The sequence below is a fragment of the Oncorhynchus mykiss genome, chromosome 12 (assembly GCF_013265735.2).
Source record: "Oncorhynchus mykiss isolate Arlee chromosome 12, USDA_OmykA_1.1, whole genome shotgun sequence".
NCBI classification, from domain to species: domain Eukaryota; kingdom Metazoa; phylum Chordata; class Actinopteri; order Salmoniformes; family Salmonidae; genus Oncorhynchus; species Oncorhynchus mykiss.
The window spans coordinates 69,114,723-69,134,345 of NC_048576.1; the positions used below are offsets into that span (position 1 = coordinate 69,114,723).

A 19,623-nucleotide genomic window follows, 5' to 3' on the forward strand; every position below is an offset into this window, starting at 1 on the left:
TCCTCAGCAGCTAAAAGCGGGCGTGGCCACGCGTCTGTAGCAAAACATGACGCAAATGTGACGAATGAAATGAGAGCGCTGATGAATGGGAGGACAACTCCATCACCCACATATGGACGCGGAACTACTTTATAGTTCCTCAAACCTAATCTCAAGCAGGGGATTTCTACATGTTTAGTAACCAAAAGTGAAACAATGACTGTGACATCCAGCTGGAATGTCCTTTCTATTCCTGTGATTGACATTGTGTTTATCATAAACTTCAGGGCATGAGTTTCCCAATTTGAAATATTGTCTACAATGATGGCAGAAGTGGGAATGTCTCACAACCGTAGGCGCTAAGAAATCTGGATCTTTATTTCACCATAGTGCAGTGTGTAATGTGTTTTGCATGTAAACCTCACCCATGGGCACGCATGGGTTGAATCAACGTTGTTTCCACATCATTTCAATGAAATAACATTAAACCAACTTGGAAGAGACGTTGAATTGACGTCTGTGCCCAGTGGGCAGGGTCACTAGCTGATCCCCTTCAATCACATGAATATCCATCAATTCTTTTAAAAACGGCACTCTGCACTAACATCTTAGTTGCCCCGTAAAGTACCGTGTACTTTGACCAAGTCTCATTTCAGGGGAATTCTACAGGTGATATTTATTGATGGCATCCAAAAGTAAAACAATGACTGTGACACTCCCCTGGAATTCCCTTTTTATTCCCGTGAATGAGAATATGTTTTGAATTAACTTCAGGGCTTGACTTTCCCAAGTTAAAATGTCCTGGTGGTAGAAGTGATAGTCCCACAACATGAGGCTTCTGCTTAGAAGTCTGGATCTTTATGGCAGTGCAGGGGGTAATGTGTTTTCCATGTAACTTCAGGATCACTAGCTGTTCCATTTTTCCATTTCATTCACATTAATATATTTTTAAAACGGTATTATCACACTCATATCTTAGTTACTCTGTGAAGTGTATGCCCTAGTGCTCCTACTGAATATCGTAGCTGACATCCACCCTAATCCGAACACTGATCAGACCCCTATTTAGTTACATGGTATTCACTCAAGAATCCTGTAATGGTAGGACTCAGTCAGGGGTCACTCTGGGTCATGGTGTGGACATTAGGGAAAGCCTGAAAAACTATGCAACATATGATCGCAGATTCAGGAAGAGGGACCACCGCACCCAAACTTCTAGATATTTACTTAACTACTTCCTCCCATAGAACATTATATGGTTCTTACTTCTTTTTAAAATGTCTGGAAATAAAAACAAAACAAAATAGTTTCCTCCACAGTGTAGGCATGACAATCCAGGGCACGTCACGCGCTGAGCTGAGTCTTGTGGCTGTTGGGTTTTCAACCAGAGATGAGTCTAAAACCACAAGTTCTTAAGAGGCTTTCTTCTTTTTTTGCCTTCGCAAGAGAAACAGAAAACATATTTTAAGCCATAGTTTATGTAACAAAAGGTGAAGTACAGCAAGCTTCAGCTGTTATACATATTGTTACGACATGCGCCTGATGGAGGTTTTCTGTTATTTGACAACGGCTTCAATCATCAATATGCCTAAGTTACTTGCAGTGCAAGAATTGAGTGATCATTTAAAGTATAGCTAATTTAAATGGCAAACTAATGTATTCAGTCATACAGCTCTCTAGGTGTGGAGGATGTGCAAGTGTGTGTCCCTGATAATCATCAGTGATTATCAGCCCCCTCTGCTGTTTTGTGGACTTCAGGAAACAGCAAACGGAGCACCCCCTATCCACATCGACGGGACAGTAGTGGAGAAGGAAAAAGTTTTAAGTTCCTCGGTGTACACATTACAGACACACTGAAATGGTCCACCCACACAGACAGTGTGTTGAAGAAAGTGCAACAGTGCCTCTTCCACCTCAGGAGGCTGAAGAAATTTGGTTTGTCACCTAAAACCCTAACAAACTTTTAAAGATGCACAATTGAGAGCATCCGGTTGGCCTGTATCACCACCTGGTACGGCAACTGCACCGCCCTCAACCGCTCTCCAGAGGGTGGTGCGGTCTGCACAATGCATCACCGGGGGCAAACTACCTGCCCTCCAGGACACCTACAGCACCCGATGTCAGGAAGGCCAAAAAGATCATCAAGGACAACCACCCGAGCCACTGCCTGTTCACCCCGTTATCATCCAGAAGGCGAGGTCAGTACGTTCATCAAAGCTGGGACCGAGAGACTGAAGACTGAGACTTCGGCAATGTCATCTATAAAATAGCCTCCAACACTCTACTCAGCAAACTGGATGTAGTCTATCACAGTGCCATCCATTTTGTCACCAAAGCCCCATATACTACCCACCATTGCGACCTGTACGCTCTCGTTGGCTGGCCCTCGCTTCATACTCATCGCCAAACCCACTGGCTACAGGTTATCTACAAGTCTCTGCTAGATAAAGCCCCGCCCTATCTCAGCTCGCTGGTCACCATAGCAGCACCCACTCGTAGCACACGCTCCAGCAGGTATGTCTCACTGGTCACCCCCAAAGCCAATTCCTCCTTTGGTCACCTTTCCTTCCAGTTCACTGCTGCCACTGACTGGAACGAACTGCAAAAATCACTGAAGCTGGAGATTCCCATCTCCCTCACTAGCTTTAAGAACCATCTGTCAGAGCAGCTCACATATCACTGCACCTGTTCATAGCCCAGTTGTATACAGCCCATCTATCTACCTCATTCCCATACTGTATTTATTTATTTTGCTCCTTTTGCACCACAGTATCTCTACTTGCACATCCATCTTTTGCACATCTACCATTCCAGTGTTAAATTGCCATATTGTAATTACTTCGCCACCATGGCCTATTTATTGCCTTAACCCCCTTATTTGACCTTATTTGCACTCACTGTATATAGACTTTTCTTTCTACTGTATTATTGACTATCTGTTTTGTTCATTCCACGTGTAACTCTGTGTTGTTGTAAAGTGGGGCAAAAAAGTATTTAGTCAGACACCAATTGTGCAAGTTCTCCCACTTCAAAAGATGAGAGAGGCCTGTAATTTTCATCATGGGTACACTTCAACTATGACAGACAAAATGAGAATAAAAAATCCAGAAAATCACATTGTAGGATTTTTAATGAATTTATTTGCAAATTATGGTGGAAAATAAGTATTTGGTCAATAACAAAAGTTTACCTCAATACTTTGTTATATACCCTTTGTTGGCAATGACAGAGGTCAAACGTTTTCTGTAAGTCTTCACAAGGTTTTCACACACTGTTGCTGGTATTTTGGCCCATTCCTCCATGCAGATCTCCTCTAGAGCAGTGATGTTTTGGGGCTGTTGCTGGGCAACACGGACTTTCAACTCCCTCCAAAGATTTTCTATGGGGTTGAGATCTGGAGACTGGCTAGGCCACTCCAGGATCTTGAAATGCTTCTTACGAAGCCACTCCTTTGTTGCCCGGGCGTTGTGTTTGGGATCATTGTCATGCTGAAAGACCCAGCCACGTTTCATCTTCAATGCCCTTGCTGATGGAAGGAGGTTTTCACTCAAAATCTCACGATACATGGCCCCATTCATTCTTTCCTTTACACGGATCAGTCGTCCTGCTCCCTTTGCAGAAAAACAGCCCCAAAGCATGATGTTTCCACCCCCATGCTTCACAGTAGGTATGGTGTTCTTTGGATGCAACTCAGCATTCTTTGTCCTCCAAACACGTCGAGTTGAGTTTTTACCAAAAAGTTCTATTTTGGTTTCATCTGACCATATGACATTCTCCCAATCTTCTTCTGGATCATCCAAATGCTCTCTAGCAAACTTCAGACGGGCCTGGACATGTACTGGCTTAAGCAGGGGGACACGTCTGGCACTGCAGGATTTGAGTCCCTGGCGGCGTAGTGTGTTACTGATGGTAGGCTTTGTTACTTTGGTCCCAGCTCTCTGCAGGTCATTCACTAGGTCCTCCCGTGTAGTTCTGGGATTTTTGCTCACCGTTCTTGTGATCATTTTGACCCCACGGGGTGAGATCTTGCGTGGAGCCCCAGATCGAGGGAGATTATCAGTGGTCTTGTATGTCTTTCATTTCCTAATAATTGCTCCCACAGTTGATTTCTTCAAACCAAGCTGCTTACCTATTGCAGATTCAGTCTTCCCAGCCTGGTGCAGTTCTACAATTTTGTTTCTGGTGTCCTTTGACAGCTCTTTGGTCTTGGCCATAGTGGAGTTTGGAGTGTGACTGTTTGAGGTTGTGGACAGGTGTCTTTTATACTGATAACAAGTTCAAACAGGTGCCATTAATACAGGTAACGAGTGGAGGACAGAGGAGCCTCTTAAAGAAGAAGTTACAGGTCTGTGAGAGCCAGAAATCTTGCTTGTTTGTAGGTGACCAAATACTTATTTTCCACCATAATTTGCAAATAAATTCATTAAAAATCCTACAATGTGATTTTCTGGATTTTGTCTGTCATAGTTGAAGTGTACCTATGATGAAAATTACAGGCCTCTCATATTTTTAAGTGGGAGAACTTGCACAATTGGTGGCTGACTAAATACTTTTTTGCCCCACTATGTGTCGAACTGCTATGCTTCATCTTGGCCAGGTCGCAGTTGCAAATGAGAACTTGTTCTCAACTAGCTTACCTGCTTAAATAAAGGTGAAATAAAAATAAATAAATAAAAACTGAAAAAACACTTCTATCTCAAGTCATCAGACTGTTAAACAGCCATCACTAACGCAGATTGGCTGCTGCCTACATAGACTTAAATCATTGGCCACTTTAATAAATGGATCACTAGTCACTTTAAATAATGCCACTTTAATGTTTACATATCTTACAGTGTATACATATGGGATGAGTAATGTATCTTATACCATCTATTGCATCTTGCCTATGCCGCTCGGTCATCACTCATCCATATATTTATATGTACATATTCTTATTCCATCCCTTTACATTTGTGTGTATTAGGTAGTTGTTGTGGAATTGTTAGATTACTGGTTAGATATTATTGCACTGTCGGAACGAGAAGCACAAGCATTTCACCACACTCGCATTAACATCTGATAACCACGTGTATGTGAATTATTTGATCAAAGGAGTGACACAATGAAATTCCCAAGCACCTTTTTCTTCTGATTAAAATTTTAATTAAAATACGAATTTATCCACAGATTAAAAATGAAAGGCAGAAAAAGCAAAATGTAGCTACAATCAGGCACCAATGATACATGTTCTTCCATCTTTTTAACAATTGCGATAACGCAACAATAAACATTATTTACGAATTATTATTTAATAGTTATTTATTTGACTGAAGGGGTGGGCAGAAGGAGCCCACCAAAGACATTTGTGGATCCTCCATTTAGTTAACTGAGTTAAAGACCATGTGTTGTACCTATCCTCCACCCCCCCTTTACACTCTTCTCACTAGCGCTAAAGAACTGAGGACCTTATAAAATGCAAATGTCCACAGGAAAAAAACCACCACTAAAGTCAGACAGAAATCAAGAAGTGAAGTGCATGGCATCTGACATTCAGACAAGCTAGCCGTTTGGTTGAACGTTTGGGGTGATTTACCACGCAAAACAACTCTTACATAACTGTTAGTGTGCCCTGTAACACGTAGACAACACAAAGCTGGTGCAGAGAAAACAAGATGGTGGTGGACATCGTGCTGGAGCGACAGGGTGGGCTACAGTGCAGGGTAGTTGCCAAGAAGACACATACAGTAAAGACACACATATGAAAACAGTGAGTGTGACAAGAGATAAGACATCCCGCCATGACAATGGTGGGCGTGGCTTGGCGAAACATTCCGGCACTTGTGATTGGAGTTCTTGAAGTAAAGTCTGAGGGTGTGAGAGACTATTAGGTAGGACATTTCATTCACGTGACTACTACTGTAGTGCTGCTTATGAACCACATTCAAAAAGACAAATCTATATTACAGGAGCAAAGCTATCACCCACAGACAGACAGTATCCCTAAAATAGCAGTAAACAGATGGGGACAACCAGACCAGACAAATACAGTTCTATTGCAATGCTATGGCTGAAGTCGGTTAGGGAAGAAGAAGTAGTATCTTTGGGGTGTTTCCTTTTATTCTTAACATTAAGGTAAGCGTCAAACGAAGAAACCAATTATCTCAAACTATTCTGAAGACATTATGGCAACTTTTCCATCCAGATAGCTTTTAAGGTCTGGGTGATGAGGAATTGGAGGAGAGGGACTCAAAAAGCTTAGGATCCATCCTGAAAGTGTCTGAATCCTGAAGCTGAGCCTGAAGCTGTGGGGATAGAGACCCTGATGCTCTGTACTGTACATGGGACATACAACCCTGTTTAAGACTGCAGAGGACAGACATGACAGACTACAGCTCTATCAGCCTTCACATTCTACACTACAGAGATTAAGCCATACAGATCACACAATGATGAATTCATAATCATAATGATAACTGTCCTCGTGCTGTCAGTTCAGTAGGATTCCATGGTATTCATGCAGTAGTACTAACAAAATAAACTAAAAAGAGACCAACCAAACTGCTTTTTTTCTCAAAACATAAATGAATTGAATATAGCTAAAATATCTGGATGAGGTGGATGGCGTCTGGCAGTTGTTTTCTTCTTTACAGCGTACTCAACCATGAGAAAAGTACCTCTTTAATAGGGTTGTAAACAGATTAATTCATGAGCCTCTGATTGGCATGGCCCCCAAACCCAGCATCCTCTCCCCGCTAACCCCCTAGCCCTAACCGTGAACTTCCTCCCTCCCTCCCTCCCCTTCCTCCCCCAGTCTGTCCGTCAGCCTCCTAGCCCATATGTTGTGATGTGTGTTCAGCGGATGTACACGTCCCTCCCCCAGTCCTCCTGGTTCTTGTTGCGGCCCATGTTGGTGCCGGTGTCCCCGGGTTCCTGGCAGTACCTCTCCCTTAGCTTGGCCCGGCCATGTTGCCCAGGCTGGGTATGGGAGGCCATGGGAGGGTGGTTGAGGTTCTCCTGGTCCGGCTCGGCCCCCTCGTCTTCCCAGGAGGCCTGCCGGCCATGGTGCTGGGCCAGGTGGAGGCGGCTGCCCCCGCCCCCTACCCCGCGGTACATCTCAGACTCCTCGTAGGGGTCGGTCTCAATGTCCATGCAAGAGTCCCCTGCTTCAGTGTAGGCCGAGTCCCGACTGCCCTGAGTCTCAGAGTCGAAGGTGTCCTGCCGGGACAGGCCCCTCCCACCCCCTGCCCGTAGCTGGCCCCGTGAGGAGTGCATGTAGGTCTGCTGCTTCTGCTGCTGCGGTTGCTGCTTCCCTCCCTGGTCACTCTGGTAGTCATGGAGACTGCCGCTACCACCGCACTCCGACAGAGGCCCTTCTCGCTTCTGTTCTCCGGTCACCAGGTACGGCCCCTGCAGCGAGCCCTGCCCACACCACACGCCATGCATAGACACAGTGAGACAGAACAAGGCCCGGGCAGTGGGTTAGTCAACAGGGTTAGGGCAGGTTAGGGTGCAGTTAGATCAAACAGGATATCAGTAATGTCAGTCAGTCAGTTCGCAATGCAACACATAGAGGTTTACAGTATAACAATGGATATATTTATGCAGTACTTAAAACACACCGTGTAAATAATTACTTGGTCAAAGTGACATTCTTTGTTGTATTTAATACATGCACGCAGACTCTTTTCCATAGACTACAGTAATGTGTTCATTCATCATCTGTAAGAGAAACAGCTATGCAGTCATTAGGCAAGCGAAACACCATGTCCAGCTCCTGGCTGCAAGACCAACAGTGCCCTCTTATGGCTGATTTTTCACAGCAGCTAAAATGATGTTTCAACTAATTGTGATATCTCTTCATTCACAAGCATGGTCCTCATCCTAAGGAGTAAGTATTACATTCTGTTTAACTCAGCACACTTAACAAGACACTTTAGAGTTGGGTGAAGCCAACATTTGGCTGATCCTTGCTAATGACTTTGAATAGGCAGAGCTTAGTCACACCCATGGACAGTAAAATAATAACTGAACAAAATCTCCTCCAACTGAACGAATTCTAATGAATCTATACAGCCGCCATTCTCTTTTGTCAGATTGTGTTACGCGACGCTCGGCCCTCGACAGAGACAGATCAGTGCAGGCGGAATTGACGCGCTATCTGACTTAAGACAATGTACAGCTAGCCGCACCATATAAAATATGACCTACTGAATCAGAGAAAGCACTGTTCATAATAGTGCATTTATGTCTAAATGAACACAATTAAATCAATTCTGTGGGTATAACTCATTGATATATGGAAGCAGCTTGGACACTTTCACAAGGTCTTGGACTGTGACAGTCATGAGTCATGCTGTATGTAATTTGGCTGAAGCCAGTGGCTGATTGGAGATGAGACCCAAGATTATCATTTTTCTGCTGGTTAGAGTTTCCTGTGTGAATTCATGAAATAGGACATTCCTATTAGTCATGGCCCACATCACTTTACACACACGCGCGCACGCATATGCATGCTCTCACACACACACAGCCCATCCCTGCCACGCCACACAAATCAGAAAACTAGAAATGATGCCACAACAACAAGGCACACATTGGCCAAGCGGCCGAGATGATTCGCTCCTTTTCAGGGACGGTGCCATGGCAACACGGAGAAGGGAAGTAAACTGGACACCGTTTCCCAGACGATAAAGGAGTGCTGAAGAAAGGAGGCCAGGCAGGGAGCCCTGAGGTTGGGTAAGGGGCACACAACTCCATTTTCTCAACCAATTACAGTAAACAGGGAATCGGCAGCAGACCAGAGACAGGGGTATTGTACCTCTCTGACTGATGGACAGATGGAGGATTTCATTTCATCCAATAACTGCGCCCGTCAATTCATTTCACAACTCCAATGTGATTGTGTGAGTGTGTTATTCTCACAGAAAACCCTCCCCAGTGTTGGTTTGGTCTGGAACCAGTGTCCTGCCCATATAAACTCTCCTTTGCTAATTTTGCTGTGTGTGTTGCTCTGTGTCATTTGCAGAGAGGTTCTCTCAAAGAGGACGAAGCTCTCTGTTTGTGTGTGGGTGTTTTCTAATGCAGAAGGCTTTCACAGTAATGTGTGGGGCCTATATTGTTCTGAGCACTCTGATGTGTGTGTGTGTGTGTGTGTGTGTGTGAATATGAATGTCTGTGCTCAATTGGATCCAATGTGATGGACGCAGTATACACTCTCCAGTTAACAGCCCCTTCCATCTCTCCATGTATGTAGTGTTTCTCTATACAGTATTATGAATGAGAATGTGGTCTAAACAATGTGACTAGGTTTCTTCTTTCAGGTCAAAGGGAGGGATGGAGAGAGGGAGGATGGGAGGAGATATATCTGGAGAGCAGGCAGCCGGGTTTGGGTTAGGAAGGCGGTGTCGCTCCCCCTGAGCCGTCCCCCACAGCTGGCCTTTAGAGAGCGTGCTCGGCCACTTTCCCATGCTCGGCCCCGGGGCCATCCAGGCCGGGCCAGAACTCCAGGTTGCGGCGCAGGGAGGTGAGCACCTGTACCTGCAGGTTGGAGACAGGCTCTGGGGAGGCGGCCAGGGCGGCCGTGGCCATGGTGCGGTTGAGGAGGGGGTTGGGGGGGTTACTGCTGGGGGGGTGGGTGGCCTTCCAGTAGGCCTCCAGGTAGTCAGCCAGATGCTCACAGGCGTCCTCCAGCTGGTTCTCATCCAGGATGATGTCAAACAGCTCCTACATACAACACAGAGGGACATTATGTTAGTGTCTCACCTGTCAACGTCAGAGATTCAGCCAGCTACCTAAAAGGGCATTTCATTTCAATGTTAAGCCAATGCCATTGTTCAGACGGGTAATTGTGAATTAATTTGTTCAGGGCAAACAGCATGTAAGAACATGTGCCTTTCGGCCATGGAATCCAGGGCCACAGACAGACACTCACAGGGGGGCACTGGGCCAGCTTGTCTGCTGCCACCATCTGCACATTCAGGTGTTTGGCCTGGGACTTCCCCCGGGATTTAATGAGCCTCTGGAGGACCTGAAGGGAAACAGGCAACAACATACCGCTGGTCACTGACAGAGATGTCACATCTACAGACATTTCAGTCACATACATGACATTTCAGTAGGACGTGATAGAGGAAGTCAATCGACCACAAATTCAGGGGGTACCTTAGGTGAGGCTATTTTGATGTAGACAATGATAGGAGCCAGGGAGGTCTTAGCCAGCTGAGAGGGGTGGTTGATGGTGTCTGCGTCTAGGGCAACCAGCTGCAGGGTGCGGGCCAGCTCAAAGATACGCTCAATCTCACTCTGCACCTCCGCTATGTGGTAGAGAACACAGAAATGCAATAAGTAACAGGGTGTAGTAGGTGTCTGAACACACAGAGTATACAAATTGAATTGGTTGTCAGATCTCAATTCTGTCCACATTTAAATCCCTTCTGGAGTATACAGGGAGATCCGTGTGACTATTGCCACTTTGATAACTCATATCACACTCACTCACTCTCACACACACACACACACACACACACACACACACACACACACACACACACACACACACACACACACACACACACACACACACACACACACACACACACACACAATTTCAAAATAAACAGGATACACACAAGCACATGAAAACGTGGCATGTTAACACTATCATGCATGTCAACATTTTGGCAAGAGGTTCGGTGCATGTGAAACAGAACCCATCGCATTAGATATTCCATTTACACACCACTAAATGGAACATAAGGGCATTCTCATTCTGTTGCCACATTCCAACGAGCAGTAACTGATGTTTTGCAACTGGTAAACATGGTCTCTAACACAACTTTTTACATCAACTCAAACTCGGGAAGGAAGGAGGCTTGTAAGAATGAGATGCATGTGGTGGCACTTGATATACCGTTCTGAACATGTCAGCGAATAAAACCATCTGAAAGTGATGAAGTGTGATAGCATTCGCTGTTAGAGCTATCAGGCAGAGCAAACGTATTAGTCTGTTTGGATGTTCTCGGCTTTGTACACTCTTATTCTCCTTCAGCAAAACCCTAGAAGAGCCTGTATGGTTTTAACAGCGTGGCTGTCCCCATTTATCATACGCTCAGATGTGTGTTCAATTTCATTGGAGGGAGGGGGGGGGGGGGGTGTTCCAGCCACAATTACATTATCTCTCTGTGGAGCTTCTGGTAGCAACCCCAGCCACAATTACATAAACAGGGGACAGGTAATTTGCAGAGGGGCTGCGGGCTTCAGACAGTCTCCCTCTGAAGGGCTGAAGTAGAAAGGGAATTAAACCTGCAGGTGGAAGGCAGCGACCAGAAGCTCTGCAGAGAGATAAGAGAAATGAACTTTACCTAAAATAATGAAAACCTAACAAACTGTCCTAGCTTTTATTAACCTCCAAATTCCCTCTATTTACACTGCATCTCTGTGAAGAATGCGTTCCCTGTATCAGAGATTGGTAGTAACCAATGATGTACAGTGCCTTGCGAAAGTATTCGGCCCCCTTGAACTTTGCGACCTTTTGCCACATTTCAGGCTTCAAACATAAAGATATGTAACTTAATTTTTTTTGTGAAGAATCAACAACAAGTGGGACACAATCATAAAGTGGAACGACATTTATTGGATATTTCTAACTTTTTTAACAAATCAAAAACTGAAAAATTGGGCGTGCAAAATTATTCAGCCCCCTTAAGTTAATATTTTGTAGCGCCACCTTTTGCTGCAATTACAGCTGTAAGTCGCTTGGGGTATGTCTCTATCAGTTTTGCACATCGAGAGACTGAAATTTTTTCCCATTCCTCCTTGCAAAACAGCTCGAGCTCAGTGAGGTTGGATGGAGAGCATTTGTGAACAGCAGTTTTCAGTTCTTTCCACAGATTCTCGATTGGATTCAGGTCTGGACTTTGACTTGGCCATTCTAACACCTGGATATGTTTATTTTTGAACCATTCCATTGTAGATTTTGCTTTATGTTTTGGATCATTGTCTTGTTGGAAGACAAATCTCCATCCCAGTCTCAGGTCTTTTGCAGACTCCATCAGGTTTTTTTCCAGAATGGTCCTGTATTTGGCTCCATCCATCTTCCCATCAATTTTAACCACCTTCCCTGTCCCTGCTGAAGAAAAGCAGGCCCAAACCATGATGCTGCCACCACCATGTTTGACAGTGGGGATGGTGTGTTGCTTTTACGCCAAACATAACGTTTTGCATTGTTGCCAAAAAGTTCAATTTTGGTTTCATCTGACCAGAGCACCTTCTTCCACATGTTTGGTGTGTCTCCCAGGTGGCTTGTGGCAAACTTTAAACGACACTTTTTATGGATATCTTTAAGAAATGGCTTTCTTCTTGCCACTCTTCCATAAAGGCCAGATTTGTGCAATATACGACTGATTGTTGTCCTATGGACAGAGTCTCCCACCTCAGCTGTAGATCTCTGCAGTTCATCCAGAGTGATCATGGGCCTCTTGGCTGCATCTCTGATCAGTCTTCTCCTTGTATGAGCTGAAAGTTTAGAGGGACGGCCAGGTCTTGGTAGATTTGCAGTGGTCTGATACTCCTTCCATTTCAATATTATCGCTTGCACAGTGCTCCTTGGGATGTTTAAAGCTTGGGAAATCTTTTTGTATCCAAATCCGGCTTTAAACTTCTTCACAACAGTATCTCGGACCTGCCTGGTGTGTTCCTTGTTCTTCATGATGCTCTCTGCACTTTTAACGGACCTCTGAGACTATCACAGTGCAGGTGCATTTATACGGAGACTTGATTACACACAGGTGGATTGTATTTATCATCATTAGTCCTTTAGGTCAACATTGGATCATTCAGAGATCCTCACTGAACTTCTGGAGAGAGTTTGCTGCACTGAAAGTAAAGGGGCTGAATAATTTTTCAGGTTTTCAGGCCCAATTTTTCAGGTTTTGATTTGTTAAAAAAGTTTGAAATATCCAATAAATGTCGTTCCACTTCATGATTGTGTCCCACTTGTTGATTCTTCACAAAAAAATACAGTTTTATATCTTTATGTTTGAAGCCTGAAATGTGGCAAAAGGTCGCAAAGTTCAAAGGGGCCGAATACTTTCGCAAGGCACTGTATGGTATATAAAACACATTAATATATGAAAGTCTAATTGTGCTTGAGTTTCAGTATGCATACAGGCTCCTTGTAGGTAAAGTGTTGTTACATGTTGCTTTACAGTCGGGTCCCTAATTCTGGGCCACAGGGTGGGAGGCAACGGGGGATGGGGGGGGGGAGTATCAACTTCCCCTGTACACTCCTCCCTGATCACAGTTGCCCCCCCAGACCCGCTATCACATTTCCCCATAACCCCAGACAGACACAGACAGACAGACAGACAGACAGACAGACAGCAGGCAGACGCTCAGCTGAGCAGCCTAGAGCCACCAGACCCACCGAGCACTCATTCTGCTGTGTAATTAGTCTACTCTTTCCAAGCCTTAGTTCAAATTGTTATTACTGCAAGCAACAGGCTTTCACAAACATGTGTGAGGAACAGACAGGCAGACAGATGCATGAGGTATGAGTGTATGAGGAGAGTAGTGAGAGACAGACAGGGGAGGAGAACAGAGAAAAAAAGCTCTTGGTTGTCTTCCTCGTGGGGTTGAGAGCATACGTACCCAGTACGTCTGAGAGACGCAGAGCGAGGGGAGGGAAGGTGGGAGAGAGGGACAGGTGGGTGGAGGGTAGGAAAAGACAGGATGGAGAAAGAGAAGAGGCCAGATCAGAGAGGGGCAGTGAGTAATTAAAGGTAGAACAACCCTTTCAGGTTCCCATGGACAGGCTACACTGCCCCTCTCTGCTCAGCTAGCCTCTCCTCTAGAGGGGCCTTGCTGTCCTGTGCTTAGCCCTACTCACTGATATCGAATCTATGCCAAAAGGAACGGATTGATGTAAAAACATTTGTGTAATTCAATTCAATTGACTATGAGGCTCCCTACTGTATGTTATCAATAGATGCTAACATCCAATATTCCCTGACCTTTTGCTGACCAGGTAGCTATCACCAACAGAAACAATACTTTTAAATATCTTTATCCCAATACTCGGTGACAGGTAAACACCAGTCATTGTCCAAGTACAAACTGGCATTTCATTTAGAGTCAGGCAGGTCATCAGCTGGATCAAATACTTACACAAGCTAAGATGGATATATGAAAACACTGATAGTGAAAGGTAACAACACAATGGCCCAACGTATGATAAGAAACATGAACAAACAAAGCTTTTGGAAATGGATCACGTGGATCACAAAGGTACAAGGATGTCTTGCCCTACTGGTCCTGTCTTACCCAGGCTGGAGCGGGTGCTGGAGCGCTCGATGATGGTGTGTTTACTGGGGTTGTTGAGGACCGAGCGCTTGGCAAGGGAGATGTCTGCGGTCACCCGGGTGATGGATATCCTGGAAGAAAAACGATCAACCAATCAGGGCTGAGAACTGGAAACGTCTAAAAGCAGGTTAACTAAATACTAAGTTGAAGACGTTTTCAACCTTTACTAAATATGGTAAAAATATTTCAGTCATGTTCTCTGGCTGGCCAGAAACTCACCTGCCCTCAAACTTGTGCTTGAGAAAGTCAAAGAGAGCCTTTTGCATCATGTCAGTCACCTGGTGGGAGACGAGGAGAAGAAGAACAACCGAGGCGTGGGATATGACCGGTATAATAAACAATGAAGACAGTTGGGGAGATTGAGCTACACAGTAGCCTTACCTCGTAGCCCTTCAGTGACGGCCCCACTAGAATGATGGGTCTCATGGAGGGGACCACGTCGTAAGGGGGGACATGCTCCATCTGAGTCAGACAGGAGAGCCCCAAGAGCGGGGTGAGACACTATAACCACTGTGTCTGAACAAAGACATACACACGAACAGAGCTCACGCATACTCTGAGACGCACAACCTATAGCCACTTTGTACGCACACATACGGAGCTGCACAACCTACGGCCACAGAAACACACACATAAATCAACACTCTCCCTTCTCTCTGTACAGTCAGAATGATATATAAAGCATTTCAGACAGAGACCATTTATTTTCTTGGAGAAGATAAAAGCACCAAGACCAAGCGCAAAAAATTCACAGAAAGCACTCATTTCCATTTCTCAAGTCTGCTCTCCCAGTCATAGCAAATTAAATAAACTATAATTCAACTGGATCAGAATGAGCTATGGAGAATGGTGAAGAGAATGGAATTTATTTGCAAATTATGGTGGAAAATAAGTATTTGGTCACCTACAAACAAGCAAGATTTCTGGCTCTCACAGACCTGTAACTTCTTCTTTAATAGGCTCCTCTGTCCTCCACTCATTACCTGTATTAAATGGCACCTGTTTGAACTTGTTATCGGTATAAAAGACACCTGTCCACAACCTCAAACAGTCACACTCCAAACTCCACTATGGCCAAGACCAAAGAGCTGTCAAAGGACACCAGAAACAAAATTGTAGACTTGCACCAGGCTGGGATGACTGAATCTGCAATAGGTAAGCAGCTTGGTTTGAAGAAATCAACTGTGGGAGCAATTATTAGGAAATGGAAGACATACAAGACCACTGATAATCTCCCTCGATCTGGGGCTCCACGCAAGATCTCACCCCGTGGGGTCAAAATGATCACAAGAACGGTGAGCAAAAATCCCAGAACCACATGGGAGGACCTAGTGAATGACCTGCAGAGAGCTGGGACCAAAGTAACAAAGCCTACCATCAGTAACACACTACGCCGCCAGGGACTCAAATCCTGCAGTGCCAGACGTGTCCCCCTGCTTAAGCCAGTACATGTCCAGGCCCGTCTGAAGTTTTCTAGAGAGCATTTGGATGATCCAGAAGAAGATTGGGAGAATGTCATATGGTCAGATGAAACCAAAATATAACTTTTTGGTAAAAACTCAACTCGTCGTGTTTGGAGGACAAAGAATGCTGAGTTGCATCCAAAGAACACCATACCTACTGTGAAGCATGGGGGTGGAAACATCATGCTTTGGGGCTGTTTTTCTGCAAAGGGACCAGGACGACTGATCCATGTAAAGGAAAGAATGAATGGGGCCATGTATCGTGAGATTTTGAGTGAAATCCTCCTTCCATCAGCAAGGACATTGAAGATGAAACGTGGCTGGGTCTTTCAGCATGACAATGATCCCAAACACAACGCCCGGGCAACGAAGGAGTGGCTTCGTAAGAAGCATTTCAAGGTCCTGGAGTGGCCTAGCCAGTCTCCAGATCTCAACCCCATAGAAAATCTTTGGAGGGAGTTGAAAGTCCGTGTTGCCCAGCAACAGCCCCAAAACATCATTGCTCTAGAGGAGATCTGCATGGAGGAATGGGCCAAAATACCAGCAACAGTGTGTGAAAACCTTGAAGACTTACAGAAAACGTTTGACCTCTGTCATTGCCAACAAAGGGTATATAACAAAGTATTGAGATAAACTTTTGTCATTGACCAAATACTTATTTTCCACCATAATTTGCAAATAAATTCATTAAAAATCCTACAATGTGATTTTCTGGATTTTATTTCTCTCATTTTGTCTGTCATAGTTGAAGTGTACCTATGATGAAAATTACAGGCCTCTCATCTTTTTAAGTGGGAGACCTTGCACAATTGGTGGCTGACTAAATACTTTTTTGCCCCACTGTATCTGTGTGGTAGACCCCAATTGCTGTATAGGAAGAAGCCAGATAGACACCGAGCCAAATGGGTTTTTAGGCCCAGAGAAAACGGACAACAAGCACACACTAAACATACAAAAAGATACCTCATTTTGAACCAACATACAGAGCATACATTTCTCAAGACACTTACTTCAAACACTCAAATCACATTGAAAATGACATGCACTCTTACGCAAAACACCCACACACGGTCAATCAATATTCTAACAAGTAAAACAAAACGCATACATTAACATTCCATCAATATGAATCATGAGGAGCATGATTCATCTGCCCAACACCGCATCTATAAGCATCTGCTCTGTTATAGAAAGCGTCCTGTTTTGGAATGACAGGTGAGAGGAGAACAGGTCCCATGGTCTATCCACTAACAGATAGGAAGGCATGAGGAGAATACAGATGTAGGCTCTTCATTTGACCCATTTGAAGGCTTAGTCCATAACGTTGGTTGATCCATGGTTAGGCTAATAGCTGGCCAAAAGTAGTGTGCATGAAAAGTGCAATACTGTTAATATAACGGTGTGCTAGTGTGGGTTTTCAGTAAATGTATGTAAATCACGCTGCAGGAAATGCAAATGAGCTTCAAGATTCTCAGCAACAAAAAGGGATCCAATTAAGATCCTACACCTGTAGGGTGCTCGTGTGTATTCGGTGTCAGCTCTCTGTATTCTCAGCACGCCTTCTCCTCTGTATTCCATGCAGCACTTTAGTGCACTGAGAGCAGTAGCATTGAGGCTTGAAGAGCTCTCCTCCACTAAGTTCCGTTACGTTACATAAAGCCACACCTCCACAACCAGGCAGTGGACGCAGTTCACCTCATTACGATTCACTACATCTAAAAAATACACTTAAGAACTTTTCCAAACGGTGCTCATCTCTAGAGGGGCAGTGCTGAGGGAGGTGTACTGTGGATCACTATTTATGTTGCTTCTTCTGAATAACATGAACTTTCACGTAAGCTATAGAAAGTGTTTTTGCTATTGGAGGACAAAGCGTGCCTCTGCCTCCACAGTCTCCTGTATCTACGGGATCAAAGCTGTGTTGACAGCTCTGAGATAGGGAGGGATAGCGAGGCGGGCTGATGATAGGCTATTGGCTGTCACTCAAAGCAGCCATCCAGAATGGGAATGAAAACACATCAGGGAGCATTAACGTTCACCAGAACCGTGTGTGACAGGGGCAGTGACACGCCTGCACACTGACAGCCCGTGTTTACCCAATCAGCTCTGACTGCATACTGACAGCCCGTGTTTACCCAATCAGCTCTGACGACAGAGACAAATGGAAGCCCTGCTGGCATTTTGGGGGGTGGAACTAACATTTCCCTTCCTACAGTTCCTCCCTATAATTTCCCAGAATTTCTTAATTGATCATTTTGGAACACAATATCCCTGGGGACAACTGCAACATGGAAATCTTCTTCTTGGGGAATAAGTGAAAAACTTGACAAAAATGAGGAAATGTTCAAATCCAGTCACCTCCCACTCGCTCTAGCATAAGCTGACATGTGAGCAGACTGAGGAACATGGAGAGACAACAGAGAGGAAGAGGAGGAGGATGAGACAGAACAGAAGGTAAAGGTGAATTAAAGGTCAGCACCGACTCACCGACTTCTGTTTCTGTTTAGCCGGACCACCTACAGTACCATTCCGCACACAACCCCCACGAGAAGACAGAGCAAAAGGGACAAAAAGAGACAAAAAGCACAAAAGACAGAGGACGTGTTGTTATTGACAGGTGACGGTTAGTTGGGAATTGGGAGTGGAGCTGTTCAATAGGACAGCGGAGGCCACACCCACTGTAGTCTGATCGATAATGACATTTATTGTTTAGAGTCGCACCGTCGGCAAATATTCATACATCGCTTTTGCATCGCTGAATGTATGAACATGTTCAGGTTTCGTCTTTAGCCCAACCCCTCCCCCAGTTGACCAGCGCAGAAACACACAGGCAAAACAGAACTCAACGTTACCGTGGTGACCAGAGACTGAGGGGCCAATCGGGATTAGGGAGTCAGACAGGCGCTAGCTAGCGGCGGGAACGGTGGGTCAGTTTAGGGCAGTAAGTCAGAGATGATAGGGTGTAGGAGGGGCTAGTGGGGACAGACAAAGGTTATTATAGCCTAGGACTGGGCCATAGCTGCGTGCAGTAGGGGGGGTTTGGTTGAAGGGAGGTGGGGAGGGGAAGCAGCCGTAGTGCCTGGGGCCCCTGGAGGGCTTTACCTTCTTAAAGAAGGGCAGGCGGTGGATTTGGCCCTGGGGGGAGGTGACGCTGCCTGCGCTGCCCTTGGGGGAGTGAGGGTCACCCTGGGGCTCAGGGGGCTCCTCAGCATCCAGGTCCAGGGGGTCAAGGTCAAAAGCCATCGTGGACATGTCCACATGAGCTGAGGGGTGGGGCGGGGTAGAGAGAGAGAGAGGACAGGGAATGACAGAAAGAGAGAAAAAATATCGAGCAATAGTGAAAGAGGAAGAAAAGGTGGAGATGGAAACAGAGAAACGAGGACAGAGAAAAAAAGGAGGAAAGAGAAAAAGGAGGACAAGAAAGGCATGATAAGAAAGGTAATCAATAAAAGACAAGGCAATCAAAAGCAGAGAGTAGGACAGACTCCGATCTGAGATCTAGAAATGGGAGAAATGACAGCGTTCTGAACCAGAAATAACAGCGCTGAAATAAAAAGTCAATAGGTGACTACGAAATCAGTGTATGAGCAGGTCAGAAAAACAGCGATCGAAACAGAACAGTGAGTAAGCGAGAGATGTGGAGAGAAAGGAGGTGGAAGAGAGAGCCATCCACTGCTGAAGAAGAAGTGGCGGAGACGAGAGAAAGAGCAGAGAGAGAGCAGAGAAGAAGAGGTGCTAGGAGGTGGAGGCAGAAAAAGGTGTGTAGCTGCCTTGAGGAGGGTTTGCTGTGTGCTGCGACTGGTTACGGTGGTGAGGGCTCTGTGTTTTGGATGTGGGTAAG

The 19,623-nt window shown here is 45.2% G+C and overlaps 1 protein-coding gene across 7 annotated transcripts in view; it reads right to left on the reverse strand.

Annotated features, from left to right (window-relative positions):
- Nucleotides 1-5,101: 5,101 nt before the first annotated feature.
- The window catches only part of LOC110538146 (voltage-dependent L-type calcium channel subunit beta-1), a 38,120-nt gene continuing 23,598 nt past the window's right edge, over nucleotides 5,102-19,623 (reverse strand). For 3 of the 7 annotated variants that reach the window (XM_036938206.1, XM_021624774.2, XM_036938209.1), the window contains 9 exons: nucleotides 18,885-19,045; nucleotides 14,701-14,781; nucleotides 14,539-14,597; nucleotides 14,281-14,390; nucleotides 13,609-13,617; nucleotides 10,123-10,274; nucleotides 9,893-9,988; nucleotides 9,499-9,684; nucleotides 5,102-7,380 (listed from right to left, as the gene is read on the reverse strand). In XM_036938206.1, the coding sequence (XP_036794101.1) occupies nucleotides 6,814-7,380; nucleotides 9,499-9,684; nucleotides 9,893-9,988; nucleotides 10,123-10,274; nucleotides 13,609-13,617; nucleotides 14,281-14,390; nucleotides 14,539-14,597; nucleotides 14,701-14,781; nucleotides 18,885-19,045 (1,421 nt within the window). In that variant the 3' untranslated portion in view covers nucleotides 5,102-6,813. Of the gene's footprint in view, nucleotides 7,381-7,402; nucleotides 9,685-9,892; nucleotides 9,989-10,122; nucleotides 10,275-13,608; nucleotides 13,618-14,280; nucleotides 14,391-14,538; nucleotides 14,598-14,700; nucleotides 14,782-18,269; nucleotides 18,299-18,884; nucleotides 19,046-19,623 lie in introns of those variants that run through there. The other 4 variants (XM_036938208.1, XM_036938210.1, XM_036938207.1 and 1 more) reach the window with 4 other exon arrangements.